Source organism: Loxodonta africana, chromosome 14 (genome assembly GCF_030014295.1).
Source record: "Loxodonta africana isolate mLoxAfr1 chromosome 14, mLoxAfr1.hap2, whole genome shotgun sequence".
In the NCBI taxonomy this organism is placed as follows: Eukaryota; Metazoa; Chordata; class Mammalia; order Proboscidea; family Elephantidae; genus Loxodonta; species Loxodonta africana.
Genome location: NC_087355.1, coordinates 50,849,553 through 50,871,598, shown reverse-complemented (window position 1 = coordinate 50,871,598; position 22,046 = coordinate 50,849,553). Strand labels below are relative to the sequence as shown.

At 40.0% G+C, this 22,046-nt stretch overlaps 1 protein-coding gene across 1 annotated transcript in view; it reads right to left on the bottom strand.

Moving 5' to 3' along the window:
- Positions 1–252: 252 nt before the first annotated feature.
- The window catches only part of SPAG1 (sperm associated antigen 1), an 80,596-nt gene continuing 58,802 nt past the window's right edge, over positions 253–22,046 (bottom strand). Inside the window, exons 14-18 of the mRNA XM_003408415.4 lie at positions 19,659–19,791; positions 17,398–17,524; positions 7,892–8,056; positions 6,434–6,811; positions 253–6,325 (exon numbers count right to left, since the gene is read on the bottom strand). Coding sequence (XP_003408463.2) covers positions 6,194–6,325; positions 6,434–6,811; positions 7,892–8,056; positions 17,398–17,524; positions 19,659–19,791 — 935 coding nt within the window. The 3' untranslated portion in view covers positions 253–6,193. The remainder of the gene's footprint in view (positions 6,326–6,433; positions 6,812–7,891; positions 8,057–17,397; positions 17,525–19,658; positions 19,792–22,046) is intronic.

The window sequence follows — 22,046 nt, the reverse complement described above, 5'->3', positions numbered from 1 at the left end:
ACTGAGCTCTTCCTTCTCGTTGACCCGTGTCGGTTTCAAAACCTGGCTTAGATTTACCCTCTTCCTCTGAAAACCTTCATTGACTGTACTTGGCCCTTTGACACTTGTACATTTAATTGATTTTTTTTTTAAACTTTAACTAGGTTTTATTGCTTATTTATTCCAACTTAAGCTTTTAAAAAAAAAAAAAACCGTTTGCTGTCGAGTCCATTACTTCCCACTCATAGCGACCCTATAGGACAAAGCAGAACTGCCCCCATAGGGTTTCTCAGGAGCGCCTGCCTGGTGGATTCGAACTGCAGACCTTTTGGTTAGCAGCCACAGCACTTAACCACTACGCCACCAGGCTTTGCAAATTAAGCATAAGCTCACTAAAATAGGAACTGTCTGTTTTATTTATCGGCCACAATACTTGATTGAGACGGTAATAAATACGTTAGTCCACTTACAATGCCCATGCAACTCAGATGTTAGCTACTGTGCATTCACCTTTTAGACTAGTGGGCCACATACTCCAACGTGCATAAGAACCTTACAGGATGTACTTTTAAAGCCAGATTCTCAATTCCCTGGACTCTAAGATTCCCAGGTGATTCTGATGCAAATATCCCAAGTACCAGTCTTTGAGAAATATTTAAAGTGTCATTCTCAATAACAGGAATTCCTTTAAACTTTGGAAACCAAAGGACCTTTTAGGGCAGTATCCTTTACTTTCATTCATTCAACAAAACATTTACTAAGCACCGACCAGCCTGGACCAGACTCTTTGAACGTTCACCCGTTTGCATGTTGCCACAACCTGTGGAGGCATCTCTTAGCTATTGTAACATGACCAACTCCCAGGAGATGGCACCAGAGATCCAAGGCCAGCCACTTCTCTGGCTATACTATTTCTATTGGAGGGGTCTTAATGAGTATCTCTTATTCAGTAGGTAAAAAATGAAGGTGTCCATACTATTTAAAGGAACTTTCTTAATCTTTTTTAAACATAGATGAGATAAATGTAATTATGGGAAGAAAGCAATTATACAAATGGGAAGAAAAGGTGTTACATCTTATTAAGTACCACCAGGCATTTTACATGAACTACATAATACAACAACTCTGGTAGGGAGGTATCCCCATTTTGCAGATGAGGAACCTGAAGTCTGCAAGGTCATACAGCTCATAAGTAGAGCTGGGAGTTGATTCCAAGTTTATCTGATGCTCTTAAGCAGTCTCCTAGAGAAAAGGAGAGAAAGGCAGTTGTGCGAGTTTCATACTCTGTCCCTTGCTTGTTTTTCATTGATTTTTCTACCATCAATTAACCTTCAACTATCTCTTTTACATGATTTTTAGCAAAAGGCATCAAAACCTATAAACTTTGATGGAATTCATTGTATTCTCGAGACAGGGGATCTCTGCTAACACTTAGCTATTCCTGTATAGAGAACTCAGAGAAGGCAGGATTCTGTGACTTCACATCATTTTCTAGGCATGCTTCTGGTCAGGGTAGCGCTTGTAAGCTAAAAGGAAAGTAAAACAAATTCCAAAGGAACATCCTTTGCTCCTGCCTGTTCCTAGAAAGCAAAGCCCGTAATGTATTAGAAAAACAAGTATAAGAAAATACATTTGAAATAACGTTAATGTAATGTTCTACCCTAACTCCTGATTAATCTCTGCACATAACACAGAATCAACCCTGTCTGCTTCCTCCTGAGAAGATCTCTAGAAAAGTGTAAGAAGTACACTGTTTCTATCAGTGAGGCACCACAAATTGGGAGGATGAAGGGCATTTTCCCCGAGATCCATCAAGAAGAGAAAATGAAAAGGTTAAACCAGCATCGCCATGTCTTTGAAGCTTTCCTGACAGATAATCAAATTTTCAACATATCCATCACTTTACACTGTCAGTATGTAGAGCCCTTTGCACTTTGAGATCTTGCTCATGCAACAAGTACTCTCCGAGTTTGTCTAGAGTATATTATGGTGCCTTCTGAGCAGTTCAGAAATACAACGGCCTTTTTGGACTCAATGTTGTACCTGCACATAAGGCTTGCCTCTTCACTTTTCAAATTTCATCTCCTTTGCCCACAAATAAATCTTAGCAAAAGGGGGAAACCAGTATAGTTACAGTTTCTCTGCATTTCAAAATAGGCAGTATTCTCAGTTAGGCTTTAGTATAAATAAAGGGATTAAATTTAGATAAGATGATCTCTAAAAGAAATGTCTTCAGGCTATAACGTAACCTAATTCTACAACTGAGAAAAAGCTGCTGGATTTGAACATGGTTGTTGAGAACAGTTTAACTAGTGAAGGGAGTCCGAAGCCAAATTTCCTTTTAAAAAGGAGTAAATGGGAAGTGGGGAAAATGGCCAAAGTTATTTTTAAAACATGACTATAGGAAAGGATGGAAGCTTGAGGCTGAAAGGACTTTTCTTTATGTGAAAAGTTGAATAGGTTTGTAGGCTGAGAGGAAGAAGGCAGTGGCAAGAGATTGCAGATGTAAGAAGGCATTACTCTTGGAGGCGAGTCCTGGAAGAAGAGGAGATGGGGTCAAGAGCACAGATGAGGGGTGAGCATTAAAAGGAAGAATACTCTCTGCGGGGGGGGGAAGAATTGGTGAAAAGGGAAGAAAGCTGATTGGAGCAGTCACGTGGGATAGCCTGTTATTTTAGTCAAGGTCCTGAGGCTGAGGGAGACGTGGGTAATGGGCCATGGGAACATGTGCTAACAACTACAGAAGCCAATGATGGTCCATAGTTAGGAGACAAAGGAGTCCTGGTGGCACAATGGTTAAGTGTTTGGTTGCTAACCTACCAGCAGCTCCGTGGGAGAAAAGACCTGGCAAATCTCCTGTTAATAAGATTACAGCCTAGGAAACCCTATGGGACAGTTGTACTCTGTCATATAGGGTTGCTGAGTTGGAATTGACGGCACACAACAAGAAGTAGTCAGGAAATGTGGAACTCTAGATTCAAGCTCCATACGGGGTTGGGGGGGACCTTTCGTTCGTCTGTGAACCTGCAATAGTATACCGCTTAGAAAGCATTTTCATACATGAGCTTTGTAACACATGAAATGTCAGCCCAGATAACATTTTACAAAAAAAGCAGTTATGCCTACAGCAATTGTGATCTGCTCAGGATTAAAAAAAAACCAAACCCATTGCCATCAAGTCAACTCCAACTCACAGTGACCCTATACATACCTAGTAAATAATTTTCATGTCTAGTTTTCACTGAAGAGCCTTTGCCTTTTTCCTTCCTTTTCACCTGTGCCTTGGAACTTTGCTTATAAGGTCTTTGAGGCATGAGTTAAGCTTCGATGATGAATAACCCGCACTCTCTAGACTTACTGTATTTGAGACTTTTCTAACTTCCAGATGCATGATTCACAGCAATTAGAGGTAACGAGTGCTGACATTCCAGTGGAGCACTTTAATGTGTGTGTACCAAGAATAAGGTGATACAGTTAGTAATGCTTCTCATTCATTCAGTGAGGGTGTATTGAGTGTTGTGCCAGGCATCCTGCTGAGCAAGACGGGGGAGCGAATGAATCAGACTTTGCTGTTACAGGCAGGTAAATGCAAAAATACCAATGTGGTAAGTGCTATGACAGTGCACATGATGGCTTAATACAAAGTTTATGTTTTATACCTGCCATGTGTCCTTTGCAAATTGGTGGGACTCTGCTTCAAACCAAGCTGGGAGGTACCATCACCTTGTAACTGCACTGGAACATGAGGCCTTCTTGGTCTCTGTAGCAAGGAGAAGGTCAGCCAGATGGCTTTGCCAGCTCTTGTATACTTTGGCCCAGGAAGTGACACACATGTCACTTCTACCCACACCCACTGCTAGAATTGGTTACATGATGCAGCCAATCACAAAGAGGCTGAGAAGTATAGTCTTGTGTATACCCAGATGGGGAAGAAAGGTATTGGCTAAGAGTAGTAATGCCTGACCCACAAAGGAACTACTTGTATATTTAAAACTCTGAGACTTCCTGCCATCTTACATGTAGCATACAACTCTCTATTCTATCCAGGTATTACCACCTTCACACAAACCTTATGCTCCATTAATATTAAACTCTCAGTCCCCTGAACATACCAAGGTATTTCACAACTTCCGTTCAAGCTGTTGAGCACCTTGATGTCTTTGCATCTCTGCTCCTCTGCCTGACATGTCCTTGTTTCTCCACCATGTGACAAACTCAGGCTGGTAGATTACTTCCTCCTTGAAACCTTCCCCCCCACCCCCCACAAGCAGGACTGAGTGCTCCTCTTGCTCTGTGTCATCACTATAAATACCTCTATTAGTTTACCAAAATTGGTCATTTACATATTCCTTGCCTCCACTAAGCTGTAACTCTTGAAGGCCAGGCAGTTTACTCATTATTCCATCATATATTTAATAAATAGTTTTCATCACACAGCACAGTGTTGATGAGTTCAAAAGACAGACTGCCCAGGTTTGAATCTGGGACCTATCACTTTTGTGACCCTTTTGTAACACTTTGGTGTTAATCTATACAACCTTCTCTATACCATGCTTTCCTCATCTGTAACAGAATTGTTAGGAGGTTAAATTAGATAATGTGGGATAAGCTTTATGAGCAGTGCCTGGCACAAACTAAAGATGAAGAACTATCAGTTATAAATATCGACATGACTGTATTAGGCACTGTGCTAGGTGCTGGATATGTAATTGTCAACAGAAAAGAAAGTTTTCTTTTTATTGTGTCTTTACTATGAAGTTACTCTAAATCTCCTGTTGCTATGTAAAGGAAAAGAGGGGTCCCGTTTCCATAAGTAAACTCCATACACAGGGTACAATCTTAACACAATCCGTCATTTACTATTATAAAAATTTAATAGTATTACAAAGGGCAGGACCAGGTAGTGTTGTGCTCTGTTGTACATTGGGTCGCTATGAGTCCAAACTGACTCAACATCACCTAACAACAACAACAAAAAGGGAAAACCTGTTATATTTGTTTGCATTAAGGTTGGAATTAAGTACCTATTATAGCAGATTTTCATGAATGAACAAAAGAAAGAAAAGGAAAATGGCACACAGTTTGAAAGTTACCGTTTACCCAAGATGATTTTTGATATAGTCTGTAATTATAAAAGATTAAATAGTAAATGGATATGGAAATAATGAACGTGATATTTTATCTTTCATCTTTACTAAGAAAATGAACAAGAAAATTCTCCAGAAAAAGGGAACTGACTACAGACTACAGGAATAAATGACAGTATACTGATAGAGCCCTGAATGCTTTATTACAAGAAATACCTTTACTCTGACCCAGTGAACAATCAGGAGGAGCTTCACTGTGATAAGAGTTCTTGATTTTCCCTTTTACAGTAAGGGAATAAATACGGTCACGTTTAAAGCAGAAAACAAAAAGGGGATGGGGATACATTGAAATGTCTGGGGAAAATGAGGGGATGACAATTCAAATAGAAATACAAGCTTAGTTTGCTTTTATATAGTAGTTCCTTTGGTTTAGGCAATATAAAAGGGAAACTAACTTCTTAAAATCTAATAAAAAGTGTTAGAAATTTTTAGCAAATTTTGGTCTTAAATTATAAGGCAATGTTTCCATATTAGAAAAAATAAGTTCCTCTTATAGCTGTAAATTAATAAACACAATTTATTTAATAATCATATGGTTTTATCATAGCATAGACTTAAATTGGGATTTCATCTTAACTGACTGTATCCATAAGCAGTATAAAATGGGATTTATTTATAGATCTTAACAGGAAATAAAGATAATATAATAATCACTGTTAATGACTTTCTTTTAAAAATAATTGCAAATACATTTCTGCTAAACCGAAGAGGACTCTGTCATAGCCCAAAGAAATGCAATTTAACTCAAATTTTTAACGAGTTATTAAAAGAAAATGTGTAGTATAACTTAAAATGCATTTTGAACAAGTTCCAAATATACTTATTATACTTATTGTTAAATATAAAGACGCTAGGCTCTCTGGTACATAAGAGAATATTTACAACTAGTAAAAGGCAGATTAGAGAATATACATGTTCTGTATATAAAAATAAGTAAAATATATTATGGTCCAGACCAAGGGATCTTTTCTCAGTCGGGCTTTATCCACGTAATTCTGTCCCACCACCACCTCATTAGCATCACTGAACACACACATGCCTGGAAGAGACCTAACAGGAATCTTGACTTAAAGCTCATACTGCCTTTTGAGGGCCTGTAAATCTTCTAAAGTAAACTGGTTGGTTGATGTGTTTAAAAGGTCATCAAATAGCTGTTCGATTTGCTCCTTTTGGCCCTTGCTAATTAGTGTCAACATCATCTGCAAAAAGGAGAAAAATTGTATTAGCGTAAATCATTAACATTTTAAAGTTATGGCAATCCTAAAAAAATTATTCAATCTCTATTCATAAAACATTTTGCCACTTACCTTAAACCTTTCCACTTTACTCAGATATAAAAGATGCTGATACACCAAAGAGGGATCTTTATCAATAAGATTATTTTTCAGAGACTGAATGAAGAGGAGAAACATGTCCCCTTCAAGTTTGTTACTCAACAACATTGGCAAGTCTTTCGGTTCAGTGATGGCTAAAAGCTCTGCACAAGCGTCTTTATCTTTCCTAGTATTTATAGCATTTACAACTTGACCAAATTCATAGGCATTATTAGGCTTGCAGATCTGTAGTTTCTCACAGGGTTCTGGTGGCCCATTGCTTTCATTTCCCTTTTCAGAAGCAAGGCTGTCAATGGAGACATCTGGTGAGGTCCTCCCAGTCGTCTCTCCAGTCGTCTCTCTTTCACTCACCTTCACAAGGAAAGGACTAACACTGTGACACAGAGCAACACTCACCGTCCACATCATAAATTATAGTCATCACAGTGGGAATTTAAAACATAAGATACATCGTATTTTAGTCAAGTTCTAAGTGAAAAAGCTATAATTTGTAATTAACTGTAAAATCTATAATTTTTACATAAATTTTATGGTATTATATAAGAATTCAATTCAGAAAAGTATTCTTTTTTAAGGTTTAAAAAAAAACTTGGATATTAAAAATATGATAAAATTTTACTTTTATAATTTTCCAAGAACAAAAGCTATTGTATAAAATAAAAAAGATCTATGCAACTTTATCTCTTTTTCATGATACATTTTACATTTACTTATTTCCTTACCTTTAACAGAGAAGTGAGTTTACATTCTTCAATTCTCTTAAAGCAGTTTGCTTCCCTCTTCAGAGAGAGAAAAAAAAACTTCCTAGCTTTTCTTCACATATTAGCCTTGTACTCTTAGTGGGAATGTCAAACTATAAATGGGATGATACTGGCATTCATGAATATTCATGTATTCATGAGTTGGCATTAAGTGATAGCAAAGTAAAAAGCTACAGCATAAGACATTTGAGTTATCTGAAATCACATAGGTAGGTTTGTTTCTGAGATAGACCACAATCTCTGATGAATCCAGTGTTGTTTCAGAATGCTAAAAAGGTCTGAGTCAATCTGGAAAATGTCATGGGGTATGGCTTATAAGGCCACTGAAACAGACCAGATTCTCCAGGTCTACCCTGACGCAAAGCTCATGGAGTGGTAGCAATACAAGTCACAGGCAAGATGGTGGGTGGGGAGGGTGGGGCACAGATAGGAAGAACTTCAGTAATGAGGAAACTCCCAATACCATTCATGGGCCCAAGTTGAGAAATACATTGGCTAATTACCACTGGGAAGAAGTTCTGTCTTTGTAATTGGTTAAACCTTTCTCGTTGATCATCAGAATAAACACACAAAGTTAAAAAAACTTTTGCAGAACTCATAGGAATATGACCTTAGAATCTAGTATAAGATCCCCAAAAGAGTACTTTCAAAGGTAATCAAATACAAATACCTCTTGAATCTCAATTTTCCTTCTCTCCTTTTCTTTCCTGAATGATGCTGTATTATCCTTAATATTAAGGAATCTGGTTACCTCTTCCAGTTCCATCTTTGCCTCAACAATACTTGGGTCTAATAGGAGAACTTTATTGAGATCATTTAAACTTTTCTGATAATCCTGAAAGTAGACAGAGAAAACAATTAGAAATTAAATGAGACATGGCAGATAACCCCCGTGGGTGCGAAGTGAAGCTAAGCCAAGCAGAGTGGTGTCTTCAGTGGGTCCCCACTATCACCACTAAACACAGGCCTAGGGAGTGAGTGTGGAGCCAAAACATTATAGCCCATAACTCAGCGAACATCCATTCTAGAAGAAAAAGCACAGATTCTGGGGCTAGAAGACTCAAGTTCAATTCTGTATCACCATGGCCTTCACAGTCCCTCACACATAATAGGCACGTGTTAACTGTTTGCTGATTAAATAAGCGAAAGAATGAACATGTTCATATTAGCACTTACTAGGGGTGAAACTTAACCAAGATCTACTTAAACTTTCTCAACTTCAGTTTTCTCATTTTTAAAATAAGGATAATAAAAGCTTCCTATTTTTTTTTTATTCTAGCTTTCACAAGGCTATTCCACGAAGTAAATTAATAATAATATGTAAGTGGTTTTAAACCTGTACAGAGCTACACAAATGTTAGTTTTCACTATAGTCCTCTTTTTCCATAAAACCCTCCAAAGTCGCATACTGTTCAAAATAGGATAAATTCAATGTTTATCCTTCCATTTAAGAGTCAGACAAGGCACTAAAGAGGAAAAAGAAGGGGAGTCTAAGACCAACAAGACATGGCTAGTGAATCTGGTGGCAGACAAATGCCACAAAAGCATCGTCCACTGTAATAGGTCTTACTCTAGAACTACAGTTTAGATTTATGTTTTGGTTAAGCCAAAAATGATTTGGTGAGGAGGCAAGGAGTCCTAATGATGTCTAACCTCTCCAAGTATTCCTGACACATCAGTAACACCATGTGCGGGAGACTGGACCACAGATTAAGCTATGCTAGTGGTTATGCGGAAACCTTGGTGGCGTAGTGGTTAAGTGCTACGGCTGCTAACCAAAAGGTCGGCAGTTCGAATCCACCAGGCGCTCCTTGGAAACTCTGTGGGGCAGCTCTACTCTGTTCTATAGGGACTATGAGTTGGCAGTGGATTTTTGGTTTTGTGGTTATGTGACATTCCTGAGGGGCCAGCTGTAACTCCACGCCCCCCCCCCACCCGAGCAACACACCAGAGTAACATGTTAAAGGGATAATCTTGAACCCATTCTAATGTATAAAAAAAAAATTATTTACAAATTATAGTTTATTATTTACTATTAGTACCACTTGTGTCACAACAGCACAGTTGGAACCTGGTAGGAAAAAATGACATTTTATTTATGTCTTATGTGTTCTAAGCAAGGAACCACATGTGAAAGACAAGGGAATGGGGCAGTAGGGCACGATGAGGAAGTAACAACAGCTAACCCTTACTGTTCTAAGCATTTTATAAGTAGTATCATTTTATGCTCACAATAACCTAATAAAGACTAACTTTTACTGTCCCCATTTTAAAGTGGGACACTAAGGAAATTGAAAGGTTATCTTTGGGATGATCAAGGTAGCAATGACCAGAAGGTAGATGATAATAGTGTGGAGCTCAAGTGAGAAGACTGCAAGTAGAGGTTTGTGAGCTACAGCCTTGGGCATGGAGGTCTGACACCAAAAGAGAGGATCGATTTCTCCATTCCTTCAGTAGAAGTCCCTGCTACAGAGCAATCTGTCTGGCTGGGGGAGACAGGAGAAAGCTGGTAATACAGTTTGATAAATGTTAAAACAGAGGCAAGTATGAAGAGAGGGGTGGGAAGCAGGAAGGGTGGAGATGGCATCAAGCAAGGAGGCAGGATAAGAGGAGGTGGTCCAGCCTGTCAGACCTCAGAGAGTGGCTGGGTACATTCACTGAACAAATATTCACTGAACACAGCCATGTGCTAGGAGCTAGGAGTGAAATCAAAACCAAACCTGTTGCCATCGAGTCAATTTCAACTCACAGCAAATCTATAGGACAGGGCAGAACTTCCCCATAAGGTTTCCAAAAGCTGTAATCTTTACGGAAGAAGATTGTCACATCTTTCTCCCATGGAGTAGCTGGTGGGTTCAAACTGTTGACCTTTCAGTTAGCAGCTGAGCACTTAACCACTGTGCCACTAGGGCTCCTTGGAACTGGAAATAGCGTGGCAAAAAAGACACAGTCCCTGTCCTCATGGAAGCTTACAACTATTGGGGGAGAGGGTGGAGAGACTATAAAAAGACAAGTAAACAAATGAATAAATCAAATATAGACTGACATTAGAACAATTAAGAAAACCAAAGATTGAGATGGATACTAATGAGGGGGAAAGGTCTCCTTTTGACACAGTTGTCAGAGACACCAAGACCTGAAGGAAAACCAGCCACGCAGAGGCCAAGGAAGAGCAGAGCTACTATATAGAGAAATGTGTGGATCTGGCAAAAAGGAGAACATTGAAAGTTGCTAAGAGCCTCATTAGGCCTTTAAAAAAAAATAGTATAATCACAGACATTTGTGACATTATTTACTATTAATAGATTTGCTTAAACTATAATAGCAACAATTATAAGATACTACTTCTTGATATTTTTTGCCTTGCAGCATCCCCAAATGACCAAGTTCCTTAAGGAAGGCACCATGTCTTATTCACCTCTGTGCTCCCAACGCTAAGCACATAATTATTGTTGTTGGGTGCCACTGAGTAGGTTCTGACTCATAGCAGCCCTATGTACAACAGAACAAAACACTGCCTGGTCTTGCACCATCCTCACAATCGTTACGCTTGAGCCCACTGTTGCAGCCACTGCATATATCCATCTCCTTGAGGGTCTTCCTCTTTTTTGCTGTCCCTCTACTTTACCAAACATAATGTCCTTCCCCAGAGACTGATCCCTCCTGATAGCACGTCCTAAGTATGTGAGATGAAGTCTCGCCATCCTTGCTTCTAAGAAGCACTCTAGCCACACTTCTTCCAAGACAGATTTATTTGTTCTTTTGGCAGTCTGTAGTATATTCAATATTCTTCACCAGCACCACAATTCAAAGGCATCAATTCTTTGGTCTTCCTTATTCATTGTCCAGCTTTCGCACACATATGAAGCGATTGAAAACACCATGGCTTGACTCAGGTGCACCTTAGTAATCCAGGTGACATCTTTGCTTCTTAAAGCTTCTTTAAAGATATCTGTTGCAGTAGATTTGCCCAAAGCAATGCATCTTTTGATTTCTTGACTGCTGCTTCCGTGGCTGATGACTGTGATCCAAGTAAAATGAAATCCTTTAGAACTTCAATCTCTTCTCTGTTTATCATGATGTTGCTTCTTGGTCCAGTTGCTATTCATAAGGTTTTCACTGGCTAATTCTTTGGAGAAGTAGACCGCTGGGTTCTTCTTCCTAGTCTGTCTTAGTCTGAAAGCTCAGCTGAAACCGTCCACCATGGGTGACCTTGCTGGTATCTGAGTACCCATGGCATAGCTTCCAGCATCACAGCAACATGCAAGTCCCCACAGTACGACAAACTGACAGATGCATGAGGGACCACATAACTGGCACTTGATAAAAGACATAAATTGTAAATAAAGGCAAATGCTCAGCTGTCTTTTCTTGTGAAGAACAGCTGCATGTTAAAGAAAGCCCCTGTTTTTCAAAACTGGCAAAATAAACTATTAAGGGCATCTAGGAAAAACATAAAACCCTGAGAAAGCAAAGTGTTCCCCTGAGAGCTATGGCAGGTCCACTTCCTCATCATGTTCACTCTTGAAGGACCAAGGCGTGAGTTCTGACGCATTTTAAAAGCAGTGGTAGCCTTTAAAGATCCTGAAATTAAATTCATTTGGCACATAACTCGAACACGTAAATCAAGCTGTTTAAGAAGTCTGACTGGAAAAACAAGCTACCAGACTCATAATCTAGTGGGACCGGATTACTCAAATTTGGGATTATCTTTCTGCCTCATAATACAATTTCTAGAATTCATTTGAAGGAAGTATAAAATTCCAGTCTTTCATTAGGGACAGCTTTTGACTTTTAATCAGGTAAACAGGTTCAAAGAGACAGACAGCCAGGAGTTTGAGCTTATTCTAAACTTATGAGTCACGCAGATCTATGCCTCATTTACCCAAATCCATTAGGCTCAAAAGAAGTTAAGAGTGAATTCCAAAGAAGGCTCCTTTTAAAAAAGTATTCTTGGAGCCACACACCAGCTAGAAGTCTTTACATAAAGTTTACAAATATGTACATTACTAACACAACCCCCCACCCCCAAAAATCACTGCCGTGGAGTCAATTCCAACTCATAGCAACCCTACTGGACAGAATAGAACGGCCCCATTAAGTTTTTGAGGACCGCCTGGTGGATTCAAACTGCCGACCTTTTGGCTAGCGGACGTAGCTCTTAACCACTACACCACCAGGGTGTCCACTAACACATAAGAAGTGGGTAAAGTCACATGCCACCACTGTCAGTTTGTTTGTTGTACTGTGGTAGCTTGAGTGTTGCTGTGATGCTGGAAGCTATGCCACCACTATTTCAAATACCAACTGGGTCACCCATGGTGGAGAGGTTTCAGCTGAGCTTCCAGACTATGACAGACTAGTAAGAAGGACTTGGAGATCTACTTCTGAAAAAAAAAACTGGCTGGTGAAAACATTACAGATAGCAGCTGAACATTGTCTGATAAACTGCCAGAAGACGAGTCCCTCAGATTGGAAGGCACTCAAAATACAACTGGGTAAGAACTGCCTCCTCGAAGTAAAATCAACATTAATGACGTGGATGGAGTCAAGCTTTTGGGACCTTCATTTGCTGATGTGACACAACTCAAAATGAGAAGAAACAGCTTCAAACATCCATTGGTAATGGGAACATGGAATGTATGAAGTATGAATCAAGGAAAATTGGAAGCTATCAAAAACGAAATGGAATGCTTAAAGATCAGTATTCTAGGCATTAGTGAGCTGAAATGGACTGGTACTGGCCGTTTTGTGTCAGACAATCGTATGGTCTGCTATGCTGGGAATGACAAATTGAAGAGGAACAGCAACACATTCATTGCCAAAAAGAACATTTCAAGATCTATCCTGAAGTACAACACTGTCACTGACAGGATAATATCCATATGCCTACAAGGAAGACCAGTTAATACTATTATTCAAATTTATGCACCAACCACTAACACCAAAGTTGAAGAAACTGAAGATATTTACCAACTTCTGCAGTCTGAAATTGATCAAACATGCAATTAGGATGCATAGATAACTACTGGTAATTGAAATGTGAATGTCAGAAACGAGGAAGAAAGATCAGTAGTTGGAAAATATGGTTTTGGTGATAGAAATGACACTGGAGACCCCATAATGGAATTTGGCAAAATCAATGACTTACTCATTGGAAATACATTTTTTCAACAAAATAAACAGTGACTATAATCTCACCGGATGGAATACACAAGAATCAAATTGACTACATCTGTTGAAAGAGATGATGGAGAAGCTCAGTATCATCAGAACAAGGCCATATGCAAGTTCAAATTGAAGCTGAAAAAAATTAAAACAAGTCTGTGAGAGTCAAAGTACAACCCTGAATATATCCAACCTGAATTTAGAGACCATCTCAAGAATAGATTTGACCCACTGAACACGAAATGACCGAATGACTGAAGACCAGATGAGTTGTGGGATGACGTCACACATGAAGAAAGCAAAAGCTCATTAAAAAGAAAAAAAGACCAAAATGGATGTCAGAAGAGACTCTGAAACTTGCTGTTGAACAGAGTAGCTAAAGTGAAAGGAAGAAATGACGAAGTAAAAGAGCTGAACCCAGGATTTCAAAGGGTGGCTTGAGAAGACAAGGTAATATGTTACAATGAAATGTGCAAAGACCTGGAGTTAGAAAACCAAAAGGGAAGAACACACTCGGCATTTCTCAGCTGAAAGAACTGAAAAAAAAAATTCAATCCTCGAGTTGCAATTTTGAAGGACTCTATGGGCAAAATATTAAACAATGCGGGAAGCATCAAAAGATGGAGGGAACATACAAAGTCACTGATCCAGAAAGAATCTGTTGATGTTCAATCATTTCAAGAGGTAGCATATGATCAAGAACCAATGGTACTGAAGGAAAAAGTCCAAGCTGCACTGAAGGCACTGGTGAAAAACAAGGCTCCAGGAATTGATGGAATACCAATTGAGACATTTCAACAACCGGATGCAACACTGGAAGCACTCACTTGTCTATGCCAAGAAATTTGGAAGACAGCTACCTGGCCAACTAACTGGAAGAGATCCATATTTGTGCCCATTCCAAAGAAAGGAATGCAGAAATTATTGAATAATATCATTAATAGCACATGTAAGTCAAATTTTGCTGAAGATCATTCAAAAGCGGTTGCAGCAGTACATTGACAGGAAACTGCCAGAAATTCAAGCCAGATTCAGAAGAAGACACAGAATGAGGGATATCATTGCTGATGTGAGACGGATCTTGGCTGAAAGGCAGAGAATACCAGAAAGATGTTTACCTGTGTTGGACTGACCATGCAAAAGCATTCGACTGTGTGGATCATAACAAATTATGGATAACATTGCGAAGAATGGGAATTCCAGAACAGTTAACTGTACTCATGCACCTGTACATAGACCAAGAAGCAATCATTCAAGCAGAACAAGGGGATACTCCTTGGTTTAAAATCAGGAAAGGTGTGTGTCAGGATTGTATCCTTTCACCATATTTATTCCATCTGTATGCTGAGCAAATAATCCGAGAAGCTGGACTATATGAAGAACGCAGCATCAGGATTAGAGGAAGACTCATTAATAACCTGCAATATGCAGGTGACACAACCTTGCTTGCTGAAAGTGAAGAGAACTTGAAGCACTTGCTGATGAAGATGGATGGATTACACCTCAACATAAAGAAAACAAAAATCCTCACAACTGGACCAATAAGCAATATCATGATAAAGAAGACAAGACTAAAGTTGTCAAGGATTTCATTTTACTTGGACCCACAATCAATGCCCAGGGAAGCAGCCATCAAGAAATCAAATGACATATTGAATTTGGCAAACCTACTGCAAAAGACCTCTTTAAAGTGCTGAAAAACAAAGATGTCACCTTGAGGGCTAAGGTATGCCTGACCCAAGCCATGGCGTTTTCAATCGCCTCATTCATACACCAAAGCTGGGCAATGAATAAGGAAGTCTGAAGAAGAACTGATGCATTTGAATTATGGTGTTGGTGAAGACCACTGAATATTCTATAGGTTGCCAGAAGAATGAACAATGTGTCTTGGAAGAAACACAGTCATAATGCTCCTTAGAAGCAAAGCTGGCAAGACTTCGTCTCACTTACTTTGGACATGTTATCAGGAGGGACCAATCCCTGGAATAGGACTTCATTTCTGGTAGAGGGTCAGTGTAAAAGAGGAAGATCCTTAACAAGATGGACTGACACGACAACAGGCTCAAACACAGCAATGACTTTGAGGAAAGTGCAAGACCAGGCAGTGTTTCATTCTGTTGTATATACAGTTGCTATGAGTCAGAACCAACTCAACAGCACCAAATAACAACAAGGTCAGGTGGACACTGTAAACGCAGTGTAGCCATATGACTACAGGGACTATCCAAAGGCATTTGTGTCCTGTTAAGAAGCATGGGTATCACTCAACTCTCCACGGAGCCTGAGTGGATCTATGGTCTGGAATAGCATGCATAGAGATTGTCCTCACTTGATTTGCCATGCAAAAACATGACTGCTCCCTCCAACAAAACTTAGCTTTACGGTAGAATAAACTTTTAGATGTTTCCCTGTCAGTGACAGGGTGGAATTAAAAGAACCCTGTCAGACTCAATAAGCTAAAAGCTGAACTATCCCCTTCGCTCCTCAAACCTGTCCTTCCTCTTGCACGCCCTCCGTTATTGGCCGCTCCAACCAGAAATTTGGGTGGTAGCCCTGTCCTTCCTTCCCCAACACACATTCTACTGCTCACGATGTCCTATCAACTCTACCTTCAAACAAGTTCACCCCTGAAGGAACAAGTGAATCAATCCCTTCCCTTCTCTCTTCCCTCTGCCAGTACCTTCCCTCAGGCATTTCTCACCTTGGTGGCCTCTCACTTTTCTCCCTACTGCATGCTGGCTCCCCTTCTGATCCACCTTCCATGCTGCCCCAGATCTGATCCATCATGACACTATTTACCACCCTTCAGGGGCTCCCATCACCTTCAGAATCAAGTCCATGCCCCTCATGACATGACTCTCTCCCCAGCCCCACCCACACCTGGGCTCCGGCTGTGCCGTTTGTGAACAAGTCCATAGAAACACGTGCAAAGGTCAGAGCAGTTTCATTCCTAACAGCCTCAAACTGGAAACAATCCAAATGCCATCCACCACTGAATGTTCAAACAGTGTGGTGTATTCATACAACTCCACAATAAAGGGAACAAATTCCTGACACACACAAAATGTGGATAATCTCACATGGTACGCTGAGCAAAAGAGGTCAAAGAGTATACTGTATATAATTATATTTATGTTAACATCAAGAAGAGGCAAAACTAATCTACAGTGATAGGAATTAGATCACTCATTGCCTGGGATGGGGGTGAAGGGAGGGAGATTGATTGCAAGCGATATAGGGAATTTTCTGGAAAGGTGGAAATGAGCTTTATCTTGACTGGGGGGTGGCTACATGAGGATTTACATTTATCAAAAGTCAATGACCTGCACACTTACAAATGTATGAATTTCATGTATCAGACCTTAATAAAAGTGACAGTTTAAAGATACCATTTGAGGAAATGCCATTTCCCAATATGTTCCTGGTATTTCCTTGTGGTATTATTTTCTACACAGATGAGTATTTGCTCATCAGGATTTTTATGCAGAAGAATCAGCATAAAGAAAAGTGCAATTATAAAATATTATTTTTCTTCTAAACTAATGGTGTGGTTTTCTTAGAGAAGAATGCCTTGCTACAGGCTCACACTGGCTAGCAGCCAGCTGAAGGCCCAGCTTACCACAAACTTCCAAATCTCTCATTTTTCTCTACCAACTTCCACTGGGTGGTCCATTCTAATGCCCCCTCCAACTTGTAACTCCAATCCTTGCTGGAGGAACTTGGTGGCATTTCTGGTAGCCTTCAGTAACTGAATTTTCTGTCCTTTAAAGCGAACCTATTACTTACAAAATTAGAAAATCCTAAATTTTGAGCTGGATGGAACCACGTTATAGTTAGGGCTAAACTCTGAGGCCTATTCCAGGGTTTCAGGACTGGTCAGTATAGAACTAGGATTAAATCCCAGGATAAGCGCATTCCCCCCGCTCTGTGACCCCCAGGCCTATGTTTGTGAAAAGTACTTGATTTGTTCAGAGCTGAAACTTATATGTTAAGATGAAGATCTCTCACCTTGAGTCCTTTATTAGCCAGAGCTCGTCTATAGCAAGCTTTCACGTTCCCATCATCTATCTGAAGCGCCTCATCACAGTCCTGCTTTGCGTCTTCAAACTGGCATAGCTTCAAGTAACAGAGAGCTCTAGCATAATACAACAGAACTCAGGATTATGAAAGGTAAAGATGGCATATCTATAAATTTAGGCAGCTAATAAAAATCAGAAAATAATAACTCGATAAGTCTGCTTTTATACCACAACAGTTCCAACTGAAACGTAATATTTTACTCCAATTATGGCACTTTCTTGCAATACATGAAATTATGGCACTGGGGATACAATTACATATAAAATACACTCCTAGCCATCAAAGAGGAGACAGTATAGTGGAGCAGACAATTAAAACAAGCAAACACAGTCAAATCTGTACAGGGTGCTCTGGGAGTCAACAGCTGACAACCTAATCAGATCTGGAGGGATGGACATGGAGGATGGAGTAGTTATGGAAGCCTTCCTGGAAGAAGTGACAGTTTAAGTTGAATCCAAAAGTATGAAGTAAGAAGTATCCAATGTAATGGCACTGCGTTGAGGGGGTTAAGATGGAGAGATGGAAAGTGGAGGCCAAGGGTATAGCCTGAGCAAACGCCTATGGTGGGAGAGAACATGGTACTCTCGATGAGCTGAGAAACGTTCCACAGCCAAAGTGCAGGAATGAGGCTGCAAGCGTCGCCAGGCCAGATCGTGAAAGGGCCTTGTAAATCATGGCTAGGAGGTTGAGCTTCAGAGATGCACTGAAGGGTTTCTAAATAGGGACTGACATGTTTGCCATGTTTCAGAAAGATCACGTGAGCTGCAATTTGGAGAATGAGACCAGAGGGAACAAGGCTGTTCAGAGTCATTGTAGGGGATGTTGCAGGCATCAGGAAGAGAAAATAGTGGCCCAGAGCCAGGGAGTGATGGTGAAGGTGGGAAGGGTCACACTGAAGAGGTATTTAGAAGGTAGGACCACTGGGGTTTGCTCACTGACAAGAGAAGGGAGATCAGGGAGAGGGAGGCATCAGCCAGGGTGAAAACCAGTAGTGAGTGCAGAAGGCAGGTGAGGGTACAGCCCTGGAGCTCAGAAGAGAGAGATCTGGGAGAGGATGAAATGGTCAGAGAGTATGTAAGCAAGAAAAGAACCCAGACCTTCAGAAAGCTGAGAATACCAGGGAAAGAAAAGCCCGCAGAGGGAGCAGTCTGCCACTGCTGCCGGGGCAGAGGGGGCTCCAGGAAAACCAGGCAGGTAATAATGTCCGGTGCTGCACAGGTTAAACAGAGGCCAAACCAAAAAACCAAACCACTGCCCTCAAGTTAATTCTGAGTCATAGCGACACTATATAGAACAGAGCAGAACTGCTCCATAGGGTTTCCAAGGCTGTAAATCTTTACAGAAGCAGACTGCCCCATCTTTCTCCTGCACAGCAGCTGGGTGGGTTCGAACTGCTGACCTTTCTGTTAGCAGTTGAGCACTTAACCACTGCACCACCAGGAGCAAGAGGAGCAAAAAATATCTGTAGGATTTAGTGACAATAAAAGTTTTTTGGCAAAAAGATTGCCAATGGAGGAGAACATGTACAAAAACAAAGTGGTGAGAGCTTGAGTTAAAAAGCATTTATCTGAAATGGCTAGAAAAACTCATGTTGTGAGTTCCTGTAAGAACTTGTTAACCCATACTCTATCCACTCTCTAAAAACCCCCAAATCACGACATTCTAAATAGGGATCTTTTACCATATATGGTAAACATGGCACCTGAGCAGCATTCTAGAACAATCTGCCCACTCCCACTGCACACTATAAAAGATGCTGGTCCCTGCCCTCAGTGCTTCAGAAGGAAAAGGGCATTGCTCCCTAAGACACTCCTTTGAAAGGGAACCGATTCCTCCTCCCACCACGCTGGGCAATGTCCTGGCCCAGCTAGCTGCAAATGCAAACAAAACACAGAGAAATGCCAAAATACTTGAAATGCCAAGTCAGAGCAGGACCAGGCAAAGCAGCAACACTAACTTGCAGGAAACCGGTAACACATAGAGTACGTCAGAGCTACGGTCCCTCCCTCACCTCATTTTTTCCATCTCTTCAGATTTCCTATGGTCCCACCCCTTTGAAAAACACTCATTTCGGACAATTTGCTATAACATTCCCAGTACCATGAAAAGCAAACTTTGGCAATTAATATTTCTTTTTTTAAAATAAAAATTATTAACATAAGAAATGCATCAAGTTATAAAGAACTTGCCTGTTGGTATATATGGCACATTCCTGGTCGTTAATCTTTAAACATTCACTGTATTTACTAAGGGCAGCTTTATAATTTTTGTCCTTTACACATTGATTTCCTTCTTCCTTAAGGGTTCTAAACAGTTTTTCATCTATGGCGCCAAAATAAAAAAGACAGAGTTTTCATATAAGCACTTCCACAGAATCTTAACTACATCTCTAAGTAAATCCTCTACTGCAAATTGACTTGAACTACACACCACGCAGAGCTAAAGCCAAAACATTTTACATGAGTTAAAAATATAAACTGGCTATAAGTAAAAATGATTATAAAATTATGACATTATTATTTTCAATTTAGAAAATAAAATGCAAGTAACTTCTATCATTTTAGCCAGACTGGCATGCCTTCTTTTCTCTACTGGGATTCTGGAGGCAGTAACAGAGGTCGGAAAAGGCTCTGAGCTGGGAATCCAGCCAGGCCTGCAGCTATTCTACCTCTGGACTCTTCCACAATAAATGCCAATAAAATGCCCTTATGTGCTTAAGCCATTAAGGGTTGGGTTTTCTGTTATCTGCAACTAAGAGTCCCAACTGTTCGTTTCTAGATCTACGAACTATTCCAGTTACTTTACAGTGAGCCTGGCTGGCTTTCTGCTCAGAATCATATTCCTCTTTCCACGTGTGTGTTCAGGAGAAACTGACCCCTCAGATCAGGAACTCAGGCCTAAGCCAATCAGCACATGGCATTTGTTCATCAAAGGGACGGACTGGCTCAGGAAACTAGCACATGACCCAGTTCAGCCCAATTCAGGCAACAGAATAACAGGACAAAAAAAATTAAGGCTTTTGGGCAGCATACTTCCTCATTCTTAAATTAATGCAACCAAAAACCGTGGTGTCTCTCTCCCTTCAACACTGATATGTATAGCTGTAAAGTTTAGGGCTGCTACAGTTCCATCATTTCTGGCCAGAGCCTGGACTCTGATGAGCCAGGTCTGACTTTAGAGCCTGCCCCTCTTCCAGTTACATGAGCCAGTATCTTCCCTTACAGTTTAAGTCAATGGACTTTCTGTTACTTGCAACCAAAGTTTTCTAACACACATAATATGAAGTATTAAAATTTAAAGTTTTAAACCTAGGTGCTGGCTTTACCCTATGGAGTAACTTGATATGTAATAAAAATCCATAACTTAAAATTTAAAATGAGCCTTTAAATTGTACAATCTAAGAAATCTTCTAACAGATATACTAAATTTATAGTAGTATAAACCTGGAATGGAAATAATTTTCTTTCTCCCTCTGTACAAAGTTATGTAAAATGTTACTCAGTTAATTCTTCATCTTTTATTTCAAATCACAGAACATTTCTGCCTCATGTTTCACATTTCAAAAGATTTCACACAATGGTTGTCAAATGACACATCTCTAAGTGTCCTAGTATGTACACCCTAAAATAGAATATCACAGAGGATTTTTCCCAGAATTTGCTGTAAAGCTTTGCTCAAACTTTTCTTCCTCTATTTTTTTTTAAACCTCTGGTATTCACTCAGTAATAATTCGTAAACAAATATGAACAGAAAATTTCAGATACAGCTGATTATACTTGTGCTTATGATTTTTCTATTAGATATCTACAGTATGGATGGTATGTGCATTTTGTTAATAATAAATAGCTACCCTTTATTGTGCAAATACTTTTTGCCAAGCCCCATTATTTAATAATGGACTCTGGAAAACTAGAGATCTCCAAGATGTTCCTAGGAGTGCTGAATTGTCTAAAAGCATTGGAAGATGCTCCTTGCCTCCTTTTTCTAAGGAATGAAGAGGATGAGGGCCTAACATTAGCCATTCAGACAGCATGGTTCAGGAACCTCAGAGGCTCTTCCAAATGAAGCCCAACCTGGGATGCACCTGGAGTTCCTAAGCGGACAAGAGAAATGCGGCCTCAACTGGCTTTAAAGCTCAGAAAACATGAGTTAAGTCACATTTCTTAAACACTTACTATACGTAAAGTAATAAGGTAGGCACTATGGGAATCCAGATAAGTTAACAACTATGCCATAAGGCAGAGAAAAAAAAAACAAAACCCATTGCTGTTGAGTCAATTCCAACTCATAGGGACTCTATATGACAGAGTAGAACTGGTCCATGGGTTTCCAAGGAGCAGCTGGTGGAGTCGAGCTGCCAATCTTTTGGTTAGCAGCTGAGCTCCTAACCACTGCACCACCAGGGCTCCATAAGCCAAAAGGTACCTGCTATATATTTATGTTGTGATGTGTTTTTTTATTCTTATTTTGAGCACATCAATTCTATTACCATATTTTTATGCAAATTAAGGTGCACCTTCTATGTTAGTTTGCCAATAGCACCCTCCCCACCCCCCGTGAAGTATTTTCTCAAGTAC